Source organism: Pagrus pagrus, assembly GCF_965226575.1.
Source record: "Pagrus pagrus genome assembly, chromosome: 18".
Classification (NCBI taxonomy): Eukaryota; Metazoa; Chordata; class Actinopteri; order Spariformes; family Sparidae; genus Pagrus; species Pagrus pagrus.
In genome coordinates this window covers 13,467,504-13,481,913 of record NC_140202.1, presented here as the reverse complement: position 1 = coordinate 13,481,913, position 14,410 = coordinate 13,467,504, and the positions used below count along the sequence as shown (strand labels likewise).

General features: G+C 39.2%; 1 protein-coding gene across 2 annotated transcripts in view; it reads left to right on the top strand.

Annotated features, from left to right (window-relative positions):
* Positions 1–14,410, top strand: part of myo6b (myosin VIb) — a 40,804-nt gene that overhangs the window by 4,142 nt on the left and 22,252 nt on the right. For both annotated transcript variants that reach the window (XM_084380701.1, XM_084380700.1), the window contains exons 2-15: positions 550–696; positions 3,699–3,768; positions 3,871–3,944; positions 4,409–4,538; positions 5,168–5,273; positions 5,856–5,911; positions 6,000–6,097; positions 6,217–6,381; positions 6,929–7,009; positions 9,009–9,189; positions 9,690–9,834; positions 11,116–11,273; positions 12,162–12,253; positions 12,724–12,796. In XM_084380701.1, the coding sequence (XP_084236827.1) occupies positions 580–696; positions 3,699–3,768; positions 3,871–3,944; positions 4,409–4,538; positions 5,168–5,273; positions 5,856–5,911; positions 6,000–6,097; positions 6,217–6,381; positions 6,929–7,009; positions 9,009–9,189; positions 9,690–9,834; positions 11,116–11,273; positions 12,162–12,253; positions 12,724–12,796 (1,546 nt within the window). In that variant the 5' untranslated portion in view covers positions 550–579. The remainder of the gene's footprint in view (positions 1–549; positions 697–3,698; positions 3,769–3,870; positions 3,945–4,408; positions 4,539–5,167; positions 5,274–5,855; positions 5,912–5,999; positions 6,098–6,216; positions 6,382–6,928; positions 7,010–9,008; positions 9,190–9,689; positions 9,835–11,115; positions 11,274–12,161; positions 12,254–12,723; positions 12,797–14,410) is intronic.

Genomic DNA, 14,410 nt, shown 5'->3' with positions numbered 1-14,410 from the left:
AAATGAAGCAGACAGCAGCAGTGGGTCAGATCTGAATCACATAATGCAAATGACTGAGGAATGCCTCTAGAGATCAGTTTGATGGTAAAATCATTCTCATGTTTTACTTCTTTGATATTAGTCTCCATGTCAAGTAAGAGACGACATTTACAGACAAAATATTGTGTTTAAAGGATTTCATGATTTGTAAGGTTTAGTTAAGTGACGATATGAAGGGATGCAGTAAGTGCTGCCATGCAAATCAGACAGGTGCTTGACAAAAAAAAAAACAGTGCCAGAGAGAAATTACCCTCACAGGGGATTTATGTTTGCTTAGTTGTTAAATCACTAGCGCTGACACCAGCTTGTATTTGTCAGCTGTAAAGAAAATGTGAAATACTTAGTGTGTAGCTATACAAGCCTTGGGGAGCCGGCAATGGGACTGGCTTTGAGGCAAATTCAGTTTGTTTGAAATCCTTCAGTGAAAATGCAAATGTGTGTACTATACTTTGCATTTCAAGCCACATATGTGCTTTTGTTTATTCATGTTTCCTCTCCCCCCCGTCCCAGTTGTGTGGTCGTGCTGACTGGAGGCAAGCCATGGAGGATGGGAAGCCAGTGTGGGCGCCCCACCCCACCGACGGGTTCCAGCTGGGCATGATCGTTGACATAGGAGCCGACGCACTCACCATAGAACCACTGAACCAGAGGGGCAAGGTGGGTCACCGCGCACAAACACACTCACAGGCACCTGCACACAGCCTAGTACAGCTTTCCATTCACGGGCAAAGTAAGACCTACAGGGAAAATGTTTTCCCTTCAAGTGGCTCTGCAATTTGTTGTGAAAATTGCTCTTTAACCAAGTGCATGAATTGGGTGTTGTTTGCCTTAATCCCAGGAGGGTGCCCACAGCATACACAGCTACATTCATTCAGAAGTACAAGAATAATATTTAAAAACTGACATTTTTCTGTAATCCTGTAGCAGTCTGTCTAAAGTGCGATTTCAGGTAGAAAGGCGTTGGCACAACAATGTGTAAAATGCTAGAAACATGAGAGACCACATGTACAGAGACATGAATAAATAAAGAGAGCAGCAGCAGGTGCGCTGATAGTGTTGCCTAGAGGGAGAGCTGCTCATTAGGAGGTAAAGGCCACCTGTTACACCTGAGCCGTCACATGTCCCCAGCAAGCAGGCCTCTGGTGTTTACAACAGACATGTACTCCAACAGTTGCCCCTGCATTTGTTTGTTGGAAGTGTTCTCACAGCTAATGTATATACATTTTGGCTTTTCAGCAAAGGCACAAGTGTTACTAATAACATGAACCATGGCTCAGCTCTGTTAAAGTGTCACAGTGAGTCATAACAGTGAGCTAGCATTCACAATAGACCCTTTTCATGGCAGACATTTTGACTTCTCAAAGCAGGGAAAGCGCAGGTGGAATTTATACCATTGATGACTGCTGCATGTAATTAGGGTGAGCCAGTTCACGGGCTCTGTTGTTGTGCATGCTCATTCACCGACATGGCTTTCAGGGACTCTTAATAGAATGGAGCCATTGTTAACGTTGTTGGTAAAACCTGTGCTTTTCCTACTTTGTGAAGTCAAAATGTCTGTGGCTGTGAAAAGTTTTGGGACCCTGAAACTGAAGCAGCTAAATGGTATTAAGCCATTATCCATTTTATTGTTTTCACCTGTGTTTGACCAGTCAAAATGTCTGCCATTAGAGTGGTCTATCACTAAGTGTTATGGCTTTACATTTCTCTTGATCTTTTATTCAGAGGAGCCTTATACAGTATGTCTCTGGTTAAAATGGGTCATGCTCATAAAAAATACATTTGTTCACTGCCACAATATCTACCCTTTTTAAATAACAATGTAGTCAAAAAACCCTGTGTTTGCACTGCAATATAGTCCCAACAGACAGATAAGTGCATAATAGAACCCCAATTCCAAAAATTTGGGACATTGAGGAAAACATAGATAAGATAAATTAAGATAATCCTTTATTAGTTCCAAAACAGGGAAATTTGCATTATTACAAAGGGGAAAACAACAATAGAGAAGCATCAATAAAAACCGTTATAATAAATAAGTAAAAAAGCAAGATGTGAACAAGAGAACAAATATAAACCAGTCAGAACAAGTTAAGAAACAAACGCTATTGGACTGCAAATTTGAATACATAAATAAGCACAACAGAATGATAATTTGCTAAATCCTTTTTGACCTATACTCAATTTAAAGCAGAACAAAGACAATATATTTAATGTTTCAACTGCATTGATTTTTGTAAATGTATACTTATTCTAAATTTGATGCAAGCAACGTATTTCAGACATTTGGGGGAAGGGTGACAAAAGACTGGGAAAGTTGTGCAATGCCCCCTGGAAACACCTGTTGGAACATTTCACAGGAGCAGGTTAATTGGTAACAGGTGATAATATCATAACTGGGTATGAAAGGGGAATCCTCGAAAGGCTCGGCATAGTTTGTTCTCAAATGATTCTGGTTTTCTTCACGTTTTATACACAGTCCTAACTTTTTTAGAAACAGGGTTGTAATTACTTATAACCCAAGACCCCGCACCACACTAAATGACCCTTGAAGATACATTTTAGTTAGTTGTTCTACAAGGAGATGGTGTTTGAAGTTGGAATAGCTCTGAACTTTGGACGCTCATGATCACACAATGCGAGGCATAAACTCTGTCTCATTCAGCGAGGGAATGAAAGGCCCATTGATTATCCTTTTTACTACACTGTGGAGCTCATTAGTGCCTCAGCTCAGTATACAACCCTCAGCCTGACTGCCTCTTCCTCTTTGTCAATTTTTATCGGTCAGACATTTCTCACATGGCTATTATTGTGAATGTGGCATGTCCAGATTGAGCCAAGGCACTGTCGCAGGCACACAAAGCAGATTCTGTTTATGCTTACAGCCTGTTTGCTATAATAAACCATGCATCATAGAACAGACTGGGTCACACACACACACACACACACACACACACACACACACACACAAGCAGTGGTATTAATACAGGGAGTGCAGTGAAGATGGAGTAAAGGAGTGTTTTATTACAGGGAATATTCAGATGCAATCATTGTTCTGCTTTAATAATGTCACACGGTCTGATTGACTTGATTGGTTCCTACAAGATCAGCCCAGAGCACCACCATCGTCTCTTCTCCACCACACACACACACACACACACACACACACACACACACACACACACACACACACACACTGCATAGAATCACTCACTCACTCAGGTGTTCAGATCTGGTTGCTCTCCCACCAAATTATTCATTACCCTGCCATGTCTCCCCTTGTTTCTCTCACAGCCGGCTTGTTCCATTGAGTTTATTTCCATTAACTCAGACTCTTAAACAATAGAGTGAGAATATCAGTAACTAATTTAGCCTGGGAACATGTCGCACCAAACATCATTACTGTGATCTTTAAGCACGATAAATGATTCATGTTTGTGCATGCTCGCTTAGCTTTTTATGATGTCTAATATGTCTCCCTTGTTTTTGATGCTCACAAACAGCTGTTTTGTTTCAAAACCTTTTCAAAGAACAAGACGTAAACAATGAATAATCTTGTACATAAAGTAGGCAAGGATAAGTAGAGCCACTTGTAGCATGTCTGCCTATCCAGGAAATTATATAATGTGACGTTACAGTAAGAAAATCTGCTTGTGTTGCAGACATTTCTTGCTCCTATGAGCCAAGTCTTTCCTGCAGAGGATGATGTCAACAAACATGTGGATGACAACTGTAAGTCGACACACATTATCGTTTTTTAATGGTTTTTATCCTTTCCAAGGTCAATTATCCAAGAAATAATGTTTTGTTTTGTTTTTTTTCCTGTTCTCTTAGGTTCCCTTATGTACTTGAATGAAGCAACTCTTCTCAACAATGTCAGAGTGCGGTACAATAAAGACCACATCTATGTATGTTTTCTTCTCCTTCTATACTACATTTGCGCAAGTATATGTATATAAATCCTTCATATGTGAGCTCTTACAATGGCTTATAGTCATCACTATCCATCTGCATCATAAGGAGATACAGTAACAGGTTGGAGGGCAGGAGGAGAGAGAGATCCCTATCCTTATTTTCCCTGGGGGAGAAGCACCAGGTGGTAAAGAGGGAAGGAAAGCTAGAAAAGGGTCATAAAGTCAGACTGGCAAACCCAATCCTTATCCCAGTCACTCACTTAGGAAATGAGGGACAGCTGGTAGATGGGAAAAGCAGGACAAGGAGACAGGTTAAGGTGTGTCTCAGCAGCCTTCGCTGGGCTCGTTTTCACCTCTGCTGTTTCTCATTATTTAATTATTTATACGTATTTTTGCTTTTTATTAACTTTCTCTGAATACAGTGACTCTAATCATACCTGTATTCATATCTCTTCCAGACCTATGTGGCCAATATCTTGATTGCTGTGAATCCTTATTATGACATCCCCAAACTGTATGGCCCTGACTCCATCAAGTCGTACCGGGGGAAGTCACTGGGAACTCTGCCACCTCACGTCTATGCTATAGGTGAGAGCTGTTAAGTACTGTTTAGTACGTGGGGGGAATGTACAGTATATGACTACAAGGTGAATTGATGTTGCTTGAATAAAAGATATCGAGATACTAACTGTGCTTTTCCCTTTGTTAATCTTTATCAGAATTAAATAGAATTTTTTGGTCATTTTTTGAGATTGTTAAAGGAAATGTGTCTTTAAGTTATAGATTATTTCAGTGCCCGGCGTTCCGCTTCAAAATTAACTTTATTATCCAAAATAAAAAAACCTGATGAAGGACTTTGTACTGAAACGTTGTTAAATTTTTCCTGATTACAAGTGAAGTGGACAGTGCGCAGGACTTTTTTATTCAGATTTTCCTGCTAAGCACCCATCAAACCACAGGTGTGTGAAAGTTTTGCTTTGTGAATTATTCAAAAGAGGAAATTAATTTGGTCAGGTGGAAATAAAATGGTACTACAAATTCTAGTGAAATTTACAGTGATTTTCTCCTTTTTTAGAAACAACCTCCTCAAAATATGTCACATTTTTATTCTTTAAGACAACTTAACAGCTACACGCATCATGCATTATCAATAAATTGATCCTTGATTATCATGCTCGAAAGTTAACTGTTTTGTTTTTACTTTTGCTCTTTTTTAGCCGACAAAGCCTACAGGGACATGAAGGTTCTCAAGATGAGCCAGTCCATCATAGTTTCTGGTGAATCCGGTGCCGGAAAGACTGAAAACACTAAGTTTGTTCTCAGGTATGAGCTCACATTAATCATCCTGCATCATAGTTTCATCTTCCCTCACACTCACCTTTAGTCTCCTCCCTTCTGACTGGGGATATAAAGTGATGTTTCCTTCCCTTCTCTTTCCAAATCAAGGTATTACACCACTGTGTTTTGACTACACTGCATCAAGAGTTACTGATAATACCTCGCAAATACCTCATACGAAATAGACAAACAGTAAAAAAAAAAAAAAAGGTGGACAAACAACATTAAACTGGATGCAATTGGCAGTTTAACTGGTAAAAACAATGGCCTTACACACTCTGTTGTCGGCTGTTATACAAGTTGCAAGGGAGTTTTATAGAGGAGTTTTGTGTATTTTTTAATTACCTGAGCTGAGAAATGAAGGGAACAGTCAAGAGCGAGAATTGCTTAAAAAGGCAATAAGTACTGTTATGTATGTGCTAAAAAAAAAAAGCTATTGGAATAATCTTGGAACTGTGTAAACTATGGACTGGCTCTTGAGTGTCTTTTTCTCTTTTAAACAGTATTTATCTTATGATGATTAACTATGCATACAAATCATTTTTGAATTTCCTCCCCATCCTACAGATACCTCACTACAACATATGGAAGTGGTCAAGACATTGACGAGAGAATTGTAGAAGGTAATACAATATCTAAAAACTTTTAATACTGCTTGTACTGTATGAGGCAGTGTGATCATGATTCTGTTTTTCCCATTTCAAATCTCAGCAAATCCCCTTCTTGAGGCCTTTGGAAACGCAAAGACAGTCCGGAATAATAACAGTAGTCGCTTTGGAAAGTTTGTGGAAATCCACTTTAATGAGAAGGTAAAAAATATCACAGAAAGGTTTCTAATTATGTTCTAGGTTGGTCTATAATTTGCTGTGTGTGGACCATGTATTTTGAAATCTGTTTTTAAGATCTGATTCTTGTCTCGTGTCACCAGAATGCAGTTGTAGGTGGATTCGTCTCCCATTACTTGCTAGAGAAGTCGAGGATTTGCATGCAAAGTAACGACGAGAGGAACTACCACATCTTCTACCGGCTGTGTGCTGGGGCGTCCGAGGACATAAAGAAGAAACTGCACCTGGACTCTCCCGACAGCTTCAGGGTCAGTGGGCTTAGACAGACACCAGTCTCAGAAGAAGAATTGGTTGGCAGTACTTTGGTAAACCACTAGATGTCACCTGAACCTGAAGGGGTCCTCCCGAGTGAAATCAAAATTAGTAACAAAATTTCACAATTGAATTCTTTCCCTCTTGGATGCAATCGCCAGCTCAGCAGGGGCAAACTCAGAAAGCATAAAGGTGTTTACCCCAGCCTTTATTTTTTCCTACATGCTCTACAGAACAACACTTACCGGAACAACAAGCAGCTCAAGCTGTTCCTCTCGATGTTTATCATAGTGTCATTATATCAGGTCCCTGAGGTGACGCCCAAATCAACAGAGGCAATTACTGCGTGTGATTCACTACTAGTCAGCTGTGGAGCAATATTGGAAGACAGCAAAGTAAATCTTTTAGATGATGAAAATCAATACAAATCACCCCAGCAGGTTTTCCACCACGAGTGAAATACATTTATACTGTGTCTAGATTTAATTTATCAAAGAACTAATTGTGTTTTAATGATTCAAAGCTGATTTTTCTCTGTTGCAGTACCTGAACCGAGGATGCACCAGATACTTTGCCAGTAAGGACTCTGATAAACAAATCATGCAGAACCGCAAGAGTCCTGAGGTAATGTCACAGTCTGTTCTGGCTTAATCATTTAATACATGATTGTTGCATTGCAACATATTTTAATGTTAAGGAGAAAAAGGCAAAGAATGTTTCATAATGCAACACTTTTAGGTAGATGTACATTATTCTTTTCCCAACAGTGATGAGTAAGCATTAGACTGAAAGCATACCCTGACCACATTACAGGAAATCAGCTGCAAATGTGAAGTGATACGCAGGAACTGGTCACTAAGAATATTTCATGACCAGAATTAGTTCAGGTCTGTGCATTAGATTAATTATGTATGACATGAAAAAGAACAAGTGCCTTGTTGGGTTTGCACACCAAAGCCTGCAGGAGATATGTAATTAATATCATGAAACAATTAGAAGAATGAGTGTGACATGCTGCTCTCTCAGGGACTAATTATACATGCACATGCATTTTACTTCCTGTTTTCTATCGTGGAATAATATCTTCTATTATGGTAATCAAAGTTTAGGGAAAATTGGGTGAGAAAGTGGTAAACAAAGGAGTTGCATTCAATTATCTTCATAAATTTGCTCAAAATGGTTTTATTTAGCCTAGTTTGTAAGAGAGGTGCAATGATTGGAACTTGTATTAACCTCAGAGGCCAATCGTGAGCACTAGTATTTGATTTTTATGTGGAATTCAATCTTGTGTATGCTTTTATACTAACATATTATAATCATAATAATGAAATCAGACTGATTTTTTTTTTTCAAGAAGTTCAGAGTCAACTGGTGTTTAATTAGTAGGGCTTCAGTCTCATTGTCACCCCACCAGTAATTTGTATTTTCCCCTGGAAAATTGAATTTTAAAAGAAAATTAAAGTCTGTTCTGTGCTCATTTGTCGAAGGCTCTTTAGTTAACATTCTTACTATGTTCTTCCAAAATCAATAACAGTGATTTAATGATGTCTTAATGAAGCACTGTAAGCCACATGATTGTAAGTACACTCTGTGTCATTAATATGTTGCTAATTCAGTCATTGTATATCTGTCTGTCCTTCCACGTGTCTGTGTTGTAAAGGACAATAAGGTGATCTTTCCTTTTTTATCAGGGCTTTGTGCTCCCTGCTCTTTATCCTGTGTTTTCCTCAAGTAAACACTGAGACTCGCTGGTTTGTAGTGCAAACAGGAAATGAGTGTGCATGCTTCCTCTTCCTCTGCATGTGTCTGCCAGGCTCAGTTGGGGCTGGGTGCTGCTTTGATAGAAAAATACAAAGGGTGTTTGCTTATTCAGCTTTTTCATACAATGCGGGGCTGCATAGTTATTGTATATTTTCCATAGTTTAAAATCAATATTTGTTAAAGATAGATTTTATTTTGAATGGCTGCTGTTTTTGAGATTAAAATATAAATAAGGTGACAATTTGTTCCTCTCGATACAACAGGTATGAATGGTCTCTTATCTTACAGTATAATTAGGAGTATACATTTAGTAATTGTGCAGCCCTTGTTGTTTATTACTGTATGGTTAATTCATAATCTTGACCACAAAATAATGTCCCAGAGACATTTCACTCGGCATGCTTGTTTTTTCAGCTTTCACCGCCCTTGAGGTATAGATATTACTTTTGTTCTTTTTTTTCCTTTTAAATCGTACGCCTATACGACTTGTCAAGACATTTGAAGACAAGACTACTGTAGCAGAGTTCACAGTGCATAGGATGGGATGCTTGCTGTGTGCTGCTAGTGGAGGCTCTTTTAACATATTTATAATATTTCTGTTTGTTTTATTTAAAGTGCATGTTACAGTTAGCATCTCGTTTCTATAGTTTAGTGTGGGCTGTTGCCAGATCTCTTCCAATTCAATTTAGAATCAGATTTACTCAATATTGAACAACATTTAATAAAATAGCTAAAATATAGAGCATAGATCCTTCTGATTGCATCTTGTTTGAGTAAATCATGATTTGAATTGAATTCTCGCTCATTTTCTGTTTCTCTTCTGATTCCGACTCTTTCTGACTCACTCGCATTGGTTTCGCAGCATCTGAAGATTGGTGCTCTGAAGGACCCTCTTCTTGACGACCAGGGTGACTTCAACAGGATGTGCGGGGCCATGAAGAAGATCGGTCTGGACGACACTGAGAAGCTGGACCTGTTCAGGGTGGTTGCTGGAGTTCTGCATTTGGGCAACATTGACTTTGAAGAAACGGGGAGCTCATCAGGTTAGATGGATGCTCTAATTACATTACAGCATATTTAGAATAATCTGTGAGATTCTCAATATTTTGGTTTGGTTTGGGTTTTTTTCTGTGTTGAAATCGTATATTTATCTTTTCAGCCATAGTGAATATCACTGTTCAAGGAAAAAACCAAGATCTTATATTTTTTCCAGCTTTTCTAATAAATAATTACTTTTTGTAAAAGTAAAGGTCCTACTTTAAAAACATTAATTGTAAAATATTTTCTGTACCGATTATGCAGCCATTTGAAATTAACAAAGCAAGTTTGTATCAGTTTTTCCTCGGGCTGCACGATAGAAAATCATATCGATCTTCATATTTTGGCAGTTATTTTGATTGCGTAATGATTCAATCATGATTCATGATTAGTGGAAATGATCATTTTTGTATAATAATTGTATAATACTGATATGAAGGGAAATAAGTTATCTTCTTTCAGGTTGTAGTAGGATGATTTATGAAGGCTTGTGTGTCTGTTTTAGGTGGCTGTGTGCTGAAGAATCAGTCGGGACAGACTCTGGAGTACTGTGCTGACCTGCTCGGTCTGGACCAGGATGATTTGCGTGTCAGCCTCACAACCAGGGTCATGCTCACTACAGCAGGGGGCGCCAAAGGAACAGTTATCAAGTAAGAACAAAAGCTACTGAGTGACTCTTTGAAACTCGTCTTGGAAATGTTTTCATTGAGATAAAAATGATCGTTCAGAAGCTACTGTCATTTACTGACAACTGAACTCTGATTATTGAGATGTCTTTGTTCAGCAAGACAATGAGATTAAATCCTGACACTGAATTAAGCCTTTTATTTTATGGTCTTATTATAAAGAGCATCTTATTGTTGCTTACAGAGAAGTGCTCTGTGACTCTGCTAAATCACTCACACCAATCACCAGTGAAAGAGGGACACAGTCGCGCAAATGTAGAAGTTTTTTTTTTCAAATTATTTTGCTGTATTTCTACATGATTGAATGCATAGCAGTATTGACACTGCTCCTTTGGTGGTGATGGGGTGTTTGAGTGATGGGGCCAGGTTTGATAGATTAATATTTCAAGAGGGCCAGATGCTGGCCTGGCCTGGAAGTGTTTTCTCCACATGAATAATGCAGCCTGTATCTGAAGAGGCAGGCGAGCATGGCTGCAGTACAGTAAAGGCTCGGTGTCTGGGGAGCAGGTGGAGCCAAGGGGGCCTGGCATTGTCATTAAGCCCCAGACAGATCCACCCTACCCCTGGGAGGTGAGGGTTACAGAAGGGGCGGTGGATGTGATGGTATCGGGGATGACTGAGTTGCTAACTACTGTGCATATGGAACATTGCAATGGATAAAAATGCCTGTCATTGAGATGAATTGTAAGGTTCTCATGTGTTTTCTAAGACTTCAAGCTATTTTCTGGCTGAATAGACTACCTTAGCCTTAGCTTCTATTCCTGTTTGAAATAGATGAGGGTTTTTACTTTTTTCTTATGAGGACTGGGTGGGTGGAATATCAAAAGAAAAAAGTGGTTCTATGGTGGTGAAAGACAGACATTTTAATTTCAAATTCACCTTCTTCCCAGTTGGGACAGCTGAGTTGAACTCTGGGTCTCTGTGGAACTGCACTTTGTCCATACAGTCAACCCCTCTAAATAATTTAAAAATAAATTGTGTTAAGGAGCCATTAGAGAGTCTAGTAGAGTTCAAAGTTCAAATTAAAATTTTAACACATTGTCTTTGGCTCGGAAACCCTATTCTTCATACTATTGCCTAGCTTGACTGTGGAGATCAGAAGGGAAATGAAGCAAAAAGTATCACCCCAACACAGCTAAAGTTTTGCTGCCACATGAAAATTGGGTTGATTAGGGAAAAAAAAATAATACAGCATGTCCCAGTTTCGGACTTTCTCTCACTGCCCCACTTTGTGTTTCCCTCCAGGGTGCCTCTAAAGGTGGAACAAGCAAACAATGCCCGGGACGCCCTGGCCAAGGCAGTGTACAGCCGCCTCTTTGATCATGTGGTCAAACGAGTAAACCAGTGTTTCCCCTTTGAGACGTCCTCCAACTTCATCGGGGTGTTGGACATCGCTGGATTTGGTAATAAAATGCAGTTAGTTTTTGACAAAATGTTGAAGTTTCAGTTAGACTCAATACAATGTGTAGATATCGGTAGATTTAGCCAAACATCACTGATAATATAACATAGAAACTGAAAATGTGGGTTTCTGCAACTTTTTGAAACCTAAAAAAGCTAAAATGTTGTTATTTTCTCCAATGCATTTCACTTCTTTTGCTTTCCATTAGACATGCAGCAGTGATTACAGTAATGTAATATTGATATCATGTTAACAATAATAATAAATAAGTATGATCATATAATGTGAACAATCCAGCAAACATGTTAGGTCTTGTGTTTGTTTTGTTTATGAGTTAATCTGGTCATTTTTGTACACTTTTTTACAGTTATGGTCATGGTACAGACTCTCTCACCACCACCCCCCTACCGTTGTTTTATGGGGTAATCCATTTGCCAAAAAAAAGAGAAAAAACAAAGCATTTTTTACCCCAAACTTCAATATTGCAAAAATACAGTTATTGTGAATTTGTTTGCCAACGATAACTCTCCACCTGGACTGTACGTGTTGTAACCAGAACTTCTGAAACACGATTAGTGAATGCCATTCTGATTACAACAGAAACCAGAATGCTTCTAATACCAAAATTCTTGTCGCTTGCCCACAGATTCTGCATTCATATGCAGATAGTTGTTTATAAAGATTAACTAAAGAGACACTTCCCTGTGCAGCTTGTTTCTTAATATAAGCACCCAAATGCATACACACACTTCATTACCACAGCTCATGCTTGAGAATTAATTTCCCCCGACTGGCATAATTAACACAGGCTTTGCAAAATATTTCATTTTGGAAAATTAATTGAACTACATTTTTTTTCTGCTTCTTCTGTTTTTTTTCCTCCTCCTAGAGTATTTTGAACATAACAGCTTTGAGCAGTTCTGTATCAACTACTGCAACGAGAAGCTGCAGCAGTTCTTCAACGAGCGTATTCTGAAAGAGGTGGGTGAGCAGATTAAGGTGATTTTGTGTGGTTTTACTTCTTTATCCTGGGAAACCTGCCATGTCATGTCATTCACGAGCCAAACTTAGTGACTCTTTCATGCGCCAGGAGAAAGTGGTTGGCACGCTAAGCTTCTCTGTCTTTTTCTTCTCTGTTTATCTCACTTACATTTTCCCTCTGTCTTTCCTGCGCTCTCTCATTAGAATGCTAATTTCTCAAGGGACATGATGAGGCTTGTTTCTCTCGTGTGATCTCTTAACGTTATTCTCTTCCAAGGTCTCCAATTAAGGCGACACAATTCTGGTTGAGGCCTTTTTCTCATTATCTGAATTGTGTGTTGATGGGTTTTTTTGTTTGTTTTTTGAGGTGGAAGAATTCACTTAGAAAAAGTGTAAACTAATTTTCTATCAAGACATCTTCAGAATACTGTTTCAGGTCTGATTTTTGACGTTTGGACATGTCTGTGCAGGAGCAAGAGCTGTATCAGAAGGAAGGGCTGGGAGTGAATGAGGTGCATTATGTTGACAACCAGGACTGCATAGGTAAGTGTCAGCTTCCCTTCGAGCACACTTTTTATCTTCAAAGTCTGCAGTTTAAAAAAAAATTAAGTTCTCTAAAGTTCACTACTTCCCTGCAAAAATGTCACTGTATTGCATTCTACAAAAAAGTAAAAAATATAAAGCAGGATCTCCTTCTGCAGCTGATAAGATGTCTGCCTTAAGCTTGAGGAATCAAACATGTGTAGGAGTGTGTGTATTGATATCTACAATCATCTGTACCTTGGTTGATCTTCGGAAGCGAAAATAGGACCATTGAGTGACACCCAGGGACATCATTAAGACAAAGTCTTTGAGGGCTTATGCTGCAAAACATAAAATGACTGACAGAGATGCGGCTGTCTGTTGAACTCACACACTGCAAATGTACCGAGGTTGGTATAAGTGTAACATCAGCTCACCCGCATGCCATTCATTTGGGCCATGCCTTGTGCTCTGGGCTACTCGTCAGAGCGGGCGAAAATACACCTGTCAGGGGGACAAAAATACCGACTTCTCATTAGCCGAGAAGCTGAGCATATCCTTGCGTCTGTGGGGAGCGAGTGTAATGAGTATTTGTGGGTTTTATGGCCTCCTTTGGTGCAATGAGAAGCTGGAGAAATAATGTCCTCTCGTTTTTGTTTTCTCCGTCCTCGAATGAATCCTCGAATGAATGGGATGAAGTAGTCAGCGTATCAAGGTGAAGCAGTTTGATTTGTATTTCAAAGGCCGTGATTATTCAGGTGCGAGGTTAACTGACAGCCGTGAATAACATTTATGACTTGCAAATGACCGTTTGGGTTGGCCATTAATTCACTCATCAATCTCCAGGATTTATGCACAGGTGCTTGTTCATGCAAATTTCTTTTCGAGGTCCTTGGCTATTAGATTATATTCCGAACACAGCATGGCGTATGAATAATTCAGGTATATGGCTACACGAGCATCCTGATGAACATGTTTTGTGTTTTGAATATTCACATCCAGAAATGGTAAACAGTGGAAATTTCCAATAAATGTCAAATTCAGAAACTAAATGGTCATAACTTCTGTATCATAATGACCCCTATGATTTCCTCCTCATGCCTTCCTAAATACTCAGTAGGGATTTGTGTGTTTTATAGTTATGGCTGAAAACGTCTATTAGCATTAGATGAAAATTGCAGATTAGAAATATTGTCAGTTTGTAGATGTTAAAGCAATATTATGTAACTTTTTCCTTAAAATAACAGCTTCAAAATCATTTTGAGTTATAGGGTTAATGGTGTCTCTGTCTCATCCACTCTGTAACTTCAGTGAGAGGGTAGGATCACAGTGTTACATACATGTTTACTTCAAGATACAACATTTCAAGACACAACATTGTTATGATGGCATGAGTTTTGTTTGTAGTTAGCACCTGCATTATGTCTGACAAACTGTTACAGACCTATACAGGCACAGTTAAGAGCCCTGACTCCCCACCGTCAGACAAGGGCCGTCAGTGAGCGTCTGTCGCCCTCGTTGTTGCAGACTATCTCACACCGTTGGCACTAGTCAGCCCTTATCGGCGGCTTTTGGGCATGAAGAATCGGCAGTGGAGCCTGTCAGTTTGAGAAATCACTCTGATTTGCTGTTCGG